At 34.2% G+C, this 9,690-nt stretch overlaps 2 protein-coding genes across 3 annotated transcripts; both read right to left on the bottom strand.

Moving 5' to 3' along the window:
- Nucleotides 1-418: 418 nt before the first annotated feature.
- Nucleotides 419-3,381, bottom strand: TBL6 (TRICHOME BIREFRINGENCE-LIKE 6). Of its 2 annotated transcripts, none has more exons than XM_059581932.2 (5): nt 2,527-3,380; nt 2,165-2,357; nt 1,890-2,080; nt 1,412-1,570; nt 419-970 (listed from the first exon to the last, which is right to left on the bottom strand). In XM_059581932.2, the coding sequence occupies exons 1-5, from the start codon at nt 3,219-3,221 to the stop codon at nt 661-663; spliced, it is 1,548 nt and encodes a 515-aa protein (XP_059437915.2). In that variant the 5' UTR covers nt 3,222-3,380; the 3' UTR covers nt 419-660. The 2 variants fall into 2 exon arrangements, with proteins under 2 accessions (XP_059437915.2, XP_059437916.2); XM_059581933.2 differs by having other exon boundaries at nt 935-1,002; nt 2,527-3,381.
- Nucleotides 3,382-6,341: 2,960 nt separating this feature from the next.
- LOC132170962 (uncharacterized) lies at nt 6,342-9,204 on the bottom strand. The gene is made up of 2 exons (XM_059582129.2): nt 8,686-9,204; nt 6,342-7,020 (listed from the first exon to the last, which is right to left on the bottom strand). Exons 1-2 carry the CDS (start codon nt 9,113-9,115, stop codon nt 6,473-6,475), a joined length of 978 nt encoding a protein of 325 aa, XP_059438112.2. The 5' UTR covers nt 9,116-9,204; the 3' UTR covers nt 6,342-6,472.
- Between the last annotated feature and the right edge of the window lie 486 nt (nt 9,205-9,690).

Below are 9,690 nucleotides of genomic sequence, written 5' to 3'. Positions count from 1 at the left end.
TATCAATATGCAGCATTAAACTAACATTTGTCCTTATAGCATTTGATTCTCATTCTCATATGTATTTTAAATCAAATTAAGAGAATATGTGATTCTTATATGCATTTTTTATAAAGAGTAATATTATTATTCACACTTATTTTAAATCGGCTGACGAAGTGTTTTTTAACTTTTCTTGTCATTTACTTTAGAAAAAAAATAAAAAAAAATCATTTAAAACACATCGTGTCAACTAGTGTGAAATGAATATGATAAATTGTTGCGAAGAATATCATTATTCTTTTAAAAATGCATGTGAAAATTACGTGTTTTAAGAATATATCACTTTAATAGACTAAGTTGGAGAAAAAAAAAATTCAACCAAATTTAAAGAAAAATTTTAATATATTTGTTGCCGTAGTTCTTTGGCTGTTTAGAAGCTTGATGTGCCAAAAATGAAAGAGACTCAATCAATTATAACAAAACAGATCAAAGTTTTTTCTTTGTTCTAATTACATGAATCTCATTATGTGAGAACAATAGTTGTATTCGTACATCTCCCAAAAAAAAAAAAATGAACAAATAAAATTATACAAGCCAGCCAACCAGCAAAAGATCAAACAGGCAAAAAAAATTGTAAGAAAAATAGAACATGAAAAATAAAGAAGGGATTTTTTTTTTTCACCGGTGAGACTGCAAAAGAAAATACAAAATCTCATTCCATGTATCGGGAACGCCAGGAAGACACCAATGACTACAATCTTGAATGCTTGAAGAAGAGCGCTTCCCTGATTTTCCTCCATATATGGATGGATGCCCATCTATCCTATACCCTGACAAATCAGTAATATTCAAGAAGGTAACAGGAGTTTTCATCTGCTTTATCACTTGCTCTGCAATAATATTCTTCTCAGGGTAACTGATGCTTGAAGTTTTGTTGAGGGGTTGAGTAGCTTCCAGACAATGCCCACCTGAATTCCACTGGCCTCCCCTATTCATTAGATATCACACACTACTCAGCATCTGGCATGAATGAAGAGATTTAAAACGCAAAGAGCAGCAAATTGTATTCGTGTATCAGGTTTAGGTCGTATCGAAGCATAGGTCTAAGACTATAAAGGTTAACTCTAACCCAATCTATTTAATTAAACGGGTTCAAACCCCTCAACCTTAACATACTAATGTCGTGTTGGGTTGGTCAAATTCATGGTTCGTGTCACAAATTGTCAGTCTTAGTGTCGGGTTTGGGTCATGTCAATGTATGGGTATAAAAAATCATATAGGTCAATCATAATCCAATCTATTTAATTAAATAGGTCAGATTTCTCAATCTTAACACATTAATTTCGTGTCGGATTCGCGAGTTATATCAAAAATTGCCCGTCCTATCAAAAACTAGCATCAATATCAATGACAGTGTATCAGGGCAAACCTGAAATGGGAAGGTGATGAACTTCGAAAGAAAACTTGGGTTTTTCTGGGATTGACGTGCCTATTAACCCATGATGCCCAAGTCATCAGAGCTCTTCTGAAAGCCATTGAAACATCGAGCCGGGGATGAACTTGGTTCCCTTCCTGGTAGTAATTGATCCTGTTATAAGACTAGCAGATGTTACAAACAATAATAGAACATGAAAAGGAGTATCCTATACATTTCACAAGCAAATGATTACAACTTCTATCTGTTAGTCCAGCAAACAAACAACAAATAAAAAACACTTCCTTTGCAAGAAATTTGGTAGAAGTTCACGATAGTTAAACCATCCTCAAAAGCTGAATATACATGAAAATCATGTAAACTATGAAGCATAGCTATGCTTCTCCTGAAACATATATATAAGTTTATGGTTTTAAAACAGATTAATATGATTTCAATCAGTAAAAGTCGAATCTCGAAATGCTGCATTTACCCTGCTTTTGTTTTGTAATGTGACCACCAATGTGCAGTATTGAAAACCAAAATATCAGCACCTCTCCATCTTGATGTGCCACGATCGATGCTATCGATTCGCAAGGTCTGGACTCGCTTCTGGCCCACTCTAGCCTTGCTCTCATGAACTAAATAATGTGTCACATAGTATTCAACAGTACACTTATAATCCTGCAATAACAACCTCAAACTCAAATGCTCGAAATTATCACAAATAAAAAGTTAAGAAAGCAAAGAACAGTACTGCAGAATTACCACAAATTTGAAACTATAATTTCCCTTCTCTTTGGTAAGTCTCCTCCCATGGGTCTCATAAACCCTTTTTGGATCTCTAATAGCTCCCATTAACATACACAGCATGGATTCCCATTGATTCCTATTGATTGAATCTCCCACAAAAACTAGCCTTTTCCCTCTGATCAATTCCAGCATTTTTGTTGCATTGAACCTATATACAACCCAACATCAGGAACTCACTACTTCAGAATTGTGTTCTTTTCGTTCCATACAGCATGTATTTTTTTTTAATCAAAATATAAATCCAGACCCTAATTCCAACGTACATCTAAATTGCATTTGCAGTAACGACTAAAAAACAATAAGCAAGGAAATATTACCTTGGAATCTCACAATCTTGTGGTTGCCATCGCCACTTCATGTAGTTCTTGTCCATCCTTCCATTGCGCTTACAATTAAAACCTTCATCTATGAAAGGACACGAAGCATTTGTATATAAAGGATAGCTCTCATCATAAACCCACCTCCCATTTGTTAAATCGCAATCTTTTACTCTCCTCTGTTCAACCTTCTCACTATTTGAAACTTCAATTTTCTCAGATGAAGTTGCACGAATCCTCTTATCCGCACTCCTCGTACTACTTGGGAGTTCAATTTTCTCAGACGAAGTCTCAGGTACACTCTCTTTCATTCTTAACAAATCACTTTTGCCTCCTCCATCTACTGGAACTCCAGGCGCATCTTCCTTTCTCTGTAGCCCACCAAAAACTGAAATCGAAGCGACCCCAGAACCATTTTCAAGTCTCCTATAGTGGGCATCTATCAAAAAAGACTTTTTCTCACCAGTTGCTGAAAAATTTCCACTGAAAGTGGATAATGCCTGAACGGTTACTGATCTGAGACCCAAACTGAGAGATGATTCATTGAACTGGAAATGGGTCTCTTGGCGAACTGAAGGTGTGGCTTTGATGACCCAGATAGTAAAGAAGGTGAAGAAGACGACAGAGGAAGTGATTGTGAAGGAAAATACCAGTAGTCTTGTGGGTTTCAAGGAGAAACTTCTCTGCTTCTCCATCAATGCTTGAGCTTAGTTTCTTCACTCGGGTGTTGAGACACAGCAGATGGCTTTAACAAAGAGTCAAAGACACAGAGTAGAGATTTGGTAGCGTAGAGGACTCATGCACATAGCCTCATAGGGGGTATTGTTTGCAGCAGGTTGAAGCAGGTGATGGGAAAATGACTCTGACTTTATTTACCAAAACTGCCCTCCATATTTTTCTTGGTCTTCATTTTTTTTTTCTCATCTTCTGGATAAATCACAGATTCTACATAATTATAAATATAGAAATAATGAAATAACTGATATAGCCTAATTCCTAGTTGATGGGGATATAAATATGAAAAATTATAGTTTATCTCCTCAAAGTTGATAGCGTTTTTTAATTTGAATACTAAAGTTTTAAGTTTTGCAATTCACCCCCACAAAGTTTCAATTTTTTTTCAATTCGATCAATATTATCCTAAAATTCTCATATTGCCCATAATTTTTATATTTTTATATTTATTTTTTATATATAAAAAAATAAATAAATAAATAAAAAATTTAGAGTGCAAAAATGGCCCGACTTCAAACGTCCAAAACATCTATAATGTATTTTTTTAAAAAAAAAAATTAGGATCCAAATTTGAATTGAATTCACTTGCAAACAAAGTTGTTGCTTCATATTTGGGTATTCCTTATTTTATGGGATTAGATTGGCCTTTAGATTAGTATCAAAGTATTTTGTTAATAACTTTTTTTAAGTTTTCAGAACAACTAAAAATTCCTTTTAAAGCACGTTGCTTTGTTTAGGAGAAGATTCCTGATTTCCAAATCTCACTCAGATAATCAATCCAACAGCTTTATTTCTGTTTTAGAGGGCTGCTCTTGCTTTGTCATTTTCTAAAAAAAAAAAAAAAAAAATTACCACAGGTGAATCTCTTTATCAAAGTTGCCTATCCTATCATTACCCTTTTCTTCTCTCAAAATAATCTCATAATTCTCTTTGTTCAACCTTTATTACCAATTTACAAGATAAAATAACAACATGGAATTGCCTTTGCTTCTCCTGCAAGTATTATAATTTAGATTAAAAAAAAAAAAAACTTTTTTATAATTGATAATGCTGAGGGTATGTGCATAAATAAGAAAATGTGGATGTGATTTAACGTGTCACCCGTGACGTGTTCAGTGTTGGAATTATGTAGAAGATAATATTTTAAGATGTATCTTTCTCTGCCCTCCTTGTCATGCACCGTTTTTTTTTTGTTGACAAAGAAATCCTTTTCAATCTAATTTATTAAATTAATATTTATATTTTAAATATATAATTTTTAAATCATATATTATAAAGATAGATATTACTTTAACAGACTAAATTTAAGAATTATTTTTTAATTTGAAACAAATTTTGCTTGATAAACCATTAATTGTACATAAACCAAACGGACGCGGTTTACATGTTATTATTTGAAGAATAATATGTATATTGTTAAGATTGAATTTTTTTGTAAAAAAATTATTTTCTTTCTTCTATTAAAATTTTTTTAAAGTAAGTCAACTTTGAAATTCAATCTTAACCATTGCTTACACTACAATATACATGCTGTTATTTTATTTTAATAACGGCATGTAAGTCAAATAAATAGTGATTTTTAGCACATCAGCGTGCTTGAACAATAAGCCTGCCGATATTAAAATATTATTTTATTTACTATTTATATATTAATTTAATAATATTTTAATACTGGTGTAGTTACTCTTCAAACACGCTAAAACTCGGAAAAGGATCCTCTCCATTTCAAAATCCCTCCATTTCCTCTATTTAGTGCATTTTGAAGGGTAGTGTTGTCCAAAAATTTTAATAATGGTAGTGCATTAAATGCACGACCCTTCAAAATGTACTAAATGGAGAAAATTGAGAGATTTTGAAATGGAGAGGATCCTATTCCCTAAAACTCACTACTCAAGCCAGATAATAAACAATATTGCATTGACTGAACAAGATAAAGCACGGATTACACAGTTGTCGCATCATCAGAGGATTAATGCCAGCGCAAATGAGGTGGCGGCTTTCACGTGTGTCTGTTCTGCGTGGGTTTGGTTTGGTGTGCGCCATGTGTCATGTGTGTGGTTGTACATGGGTTTGTGTGTGCGCTTGTCTCGGAATCTATCAAAATAATAAAATAGAACCCAGATTAAACTACGTTTTTTTTTTTTTTTAACCCAATTAAACTAGTTGTTTCACGTCAAAATAAAAAATAAAAAAAATTAAAGAATAAACTTTATTTTAGACCCATAAATTATCGCGTGTTTTGTCAGTTTCGAGAAGACGCTTCAAATTTCAAAAACTCTCAAATTAACTTCATGAACTTGCAATTTGATTCAATTAACCCTTGTTATATTCGGTCGTTAATTCCTCCTGAAAACGACTAAAAATATAAAATTACCCTTCGATTTTTTATTTTATTTTTAATTTGAAATTAGGACTAAATTTAGAATTTTATTATAAAAATAAAAATTAAAAAATAATGGTATAAGGTCATTTTATCACTTTTAATGTTTTAAATTTGACTGAGAGGATACATTGCATCAAATTGAAAGTTTAGGGATGAAATTGAGAGTTTTTAAAATGTGTGATAATTCGGAAGTTTTAAGTGTAATTTTTCCTAATTTAAACTAGTTGCTCGATGCTTTTGGACCTTTTGGTTTACTCTTATGGCTTCTACTAAAGTCTTTTACAAGTTGATGTTTCGATAGAAAATCTATGTGATAGTTGTCATGTTAGTTATTAAAATATGAATGGACACATAGCAATTTATATGGCTTATATATATTACACCAATTGCTAAAACATAGATTGTTATGTGACACAATTCAAGTTGTACTCATTTTTATAAAATGTTTACTGACACGTGGTGTACCCAATTACCCGAGAGTCCTTTGGGCCCTCCAAGTTAGAAACCCAAGCACATGAGTATTCTTCGGGCCCCAGAGGTTAGAAAAAAACTTGTTGAACCAAAAAGATAGGCACATAACCGGTGTTGTGCCTCAGCCAATGCAGAGCCCTTGAAGGTTAGCATTGGAGAGAATGCAATAGAATCCCACTAAGCCATTTCCCTCCAGACAAACAATCAATCACTTGTGCACAAAGCATAAAAATTGAGAGGAAATCACTGAAAAACAGAAAAATGTTAATTACTGATACATTCAAAAATCAAAATCCAAAAACAACACAATACTCCTACATCTATTTTTGATATTACACAGCTTCAAGCGTCCCCTTTTCAAGCAGAAAAAACAGCCTCAATAATAGCATGCTTCTTCTTAGGGTATCCCATACCGAGCATGTGACTCAGATACACCTTCCCATCCTTCACGGTTGCTGCTGTGGCCAAACGATGCCTAGGCCCAGAGAATTTTGCCACAACAGAAGCTGTCTCCCACCCATCAGAGCTCTCCACTAATCTCCCAGAAGGGTTCCCTGCAACTACAAGCTTAGTTGGAGAGATTAACTCCAAACCGTCTCCAAACGACAGCGGCCCCCCGACGACATCGATTACCTTAACTTCATCTCCCTTGGATATGTCTATCTTGAACAAACTGCCACTAAATGTATGGATTACAATCAGAAAACCATCTGGATGGTAAACAATACCATTAAGTCCAACAAAGGTTTTGTACCACTCCTTTGGAGTGAAAAGTGGGCTTCTAATGACTGAGAGGAACTTCCCATCAACCCCAACTTTCCAGAGTATATTAGCCTTTGCATCAGTAACATATGCATTACCTTCTGCATCGACTGCTATATCATCCACAAAAGATTTCTCATCACCTACTCCATCAAAAACATTGTAAATTATGAGAAAAACAATTGTGGAGTACATGTATAAATGCTTTGACCTAATAAGAACTGCCAACAGGCCCACAGCATTGTGAGCTGTAGATCCCACCCTTATAGTGACCATACATTATTTAATCATGTCATGCAAAGGACTACACATTATTTAATCATGCCATACAGATGACATGTTCTTGTAAAAATATGAATTCAATGATTAAATCAATCATTTTTTTAATACAGCTTAAGCTTTTAGGATAAATGGTAATTTAACAATTAATATTATTTTACTTGTAAAGTTCATTTTTTCACCCGTTATTGTGACAGCATGGTTGTTCTGTTCATAATCTTTAGACAAACCATACAAGTTAGAGAAAAAATAATTTGGCTAAACAATTGAATGGTGAAAATACTCCCTCTTGTTGCCCAAAACATTTATTTGCACCCACATCCATCACAGAAGGGACAAACAAAAATGAAAGCTAAATATATTTACCATCAATAGTGAAAAAGACCAGATATCAATTTCCGTATTTAACATATTTTAAGGACCCAGAAACCCATACGAATCAAAGAACCATTAAAATCATACAAATGAATGTGTTAAAGTATTGCACAAATGTCTTTGCAGGAAAAAGTAAGTTTTCCTCCAAACTGGTTAGAGAATGTTCTTCCAATCTAATATATTAAACCAACATCTATACTTAGAAGATGTGGTTCTCAAGTAACAAATAGCAAAAGCTGAGGCATGTCTGGCCAACAACTTAGAAATCAGTCTTTGGTGTAAATAAAAGAAATAAAATAAAGTTGAAATACGATTTTGGTCCCTGTATAATATCAATGCTATGGACAAGCATGTTATGGACGGCAATAGATTGCTACTTATTTTACTATTTTATAAAAGTAATAAATTCAGGGGTCTTTTTATATTATGTTTTCATGAGACCAACACTACATCAACACTATAAAGAATGCTACTAAAAAAGTAAATTCTGACCCATCAAAAATTGGATTCATATGGTGATTGTAGGGTAGGATGATTCAGGGAAGAAATGGAAATATATATATATATATATATATATATATATATATATATATATATATATATAGTTTAGGTACCATCATCATATTTGACCTTGAATTTATAGCTTTGCAATGCATTCATATTTTGATTTCATTGGTTATTTCCCTTTTGACTTCTGAGTCATTCAGAAGAACTACCTCACCTACCATTTTGATTTTCTTACCAATATGATTACAATATAAAAACTAAATAATGGAGAAAGTTTTCTTACAAGCTAGGTTCATTGTAGTGTATTGATTTGACATTTGTCATTTTCTCACCGGCATTTTACTTAATCTTATTAAAAAGAATGATATAAAAATCACATAATAATGGATTGGAGGAGGAGTGGGAGGAAAACCCTTTGGAATTCAACACTTCAGATTCTTAATTAACAAAGCAATAAAGTTGCCACTACACAAAAGTAATATGTCTCTAACAAATGAATGACTAATATTTTTTTTCGCTTTAACTTTTTTTTTTTTTTTTTTTTGAAAATAACAATGTACCTACGACCTCGTACGAAGCATCAATGCCATTAAATACAAAAAAAAAAAAAAAAAAAAAAAAAGTAGAGATTCGGAGTTTCAACTTACTTGGACCAACGAGGTGGCTGAGAAACAAGCGCTTCCACGTGGACAAATCATAGGCGGCCAGAGCGTTGTACCGGTTCCCAATGACATCGGCGACGGCAACCAGGCACCGGTTCCTCGGCCGGTCGACGAGGAGGCCGAGGGACGCATTTCCGGCCAAGTCAGCGTCCTTGACGAGCGTGACCTCCTCAAGCACGGTATCGGTGGAGTCCTGTTCAGGGACAGAGACCTGGCCCACACCACCCTCGAGGAAGGAGACGAGGAATCGACTGTTGAGATCGTCCCACTTGGCGCACTCGCGGAACCAGCCGGAGCTGTGGTAGCGGTAGACGTGGGTCGAGGGGTTGGCGAGCTCGAGGGAGATGAGGTAGGCGATGGGTATCGCCGAAAGGAGGAAGAAGAGGAACAGAGTTCTGGTGGAGCACAAGGCCATGACAATTGACACACACAAACACAGAGAGAGAGAGAGAGAGAGAGAGAGAGAGAGACTGCGTGAGATATGTGTTTGGTGTCTTAAAGGAATGTGGGTGATGAGTGGGAACAAGGTACGCGACTGTGAGTAATGGGAATGGGTGAGGGTTAGGAGATCCTCTTTTGGACTTTTTCTTGTTCATTTATATATGGACTTTTTCTTGTGACATTATTAAGCCTATTTATGTTCAAAAATATCTTTTTTATTTTCAGACAAATTATTGGATCATGGGAAAAATTACCATTACATCTGCAATTTGATTGTGCTCCGTTTAAATTATTTATTTTTTAATTGGTAAACCTCTTCTCATTACATAAAAGATTCAGAGCATAAAGCTCATTCACTACAAAATATAAAGCTTTTAAGAACGTATGCAAAAGCTTGATACATCAAAAAATCTAACAATCAAATTGTATCTATGACCTTCGATCTCACCCATGTACAAATTTCATTTATGGCATAGATACGCTCCTAACAGACTAGATCTAAAGACATGAGTTGATCATATCCTTACAATAAAAGTTTTTATTTAACCA

Source organism: Corylus avellana, chromosome 1 (genome assembly GCF_965113065.1).
Source record: "Corylus avellana chromosome 1, dhCorAvel1.hap1.2, whole genome shotgun sequence".
NCBI classification, from domain to species: domain Eukaryota; kingdom Viridiplantae; phylum Streptophyta; class Magnoliopsida; order Fagales; family Betulaceae; genus Corylus; species Corylus avellana.
Note: the sequence above shows the minus strand (reverse complement) of the source record. Positions and strands in the feature narration are given on the sequence as shown.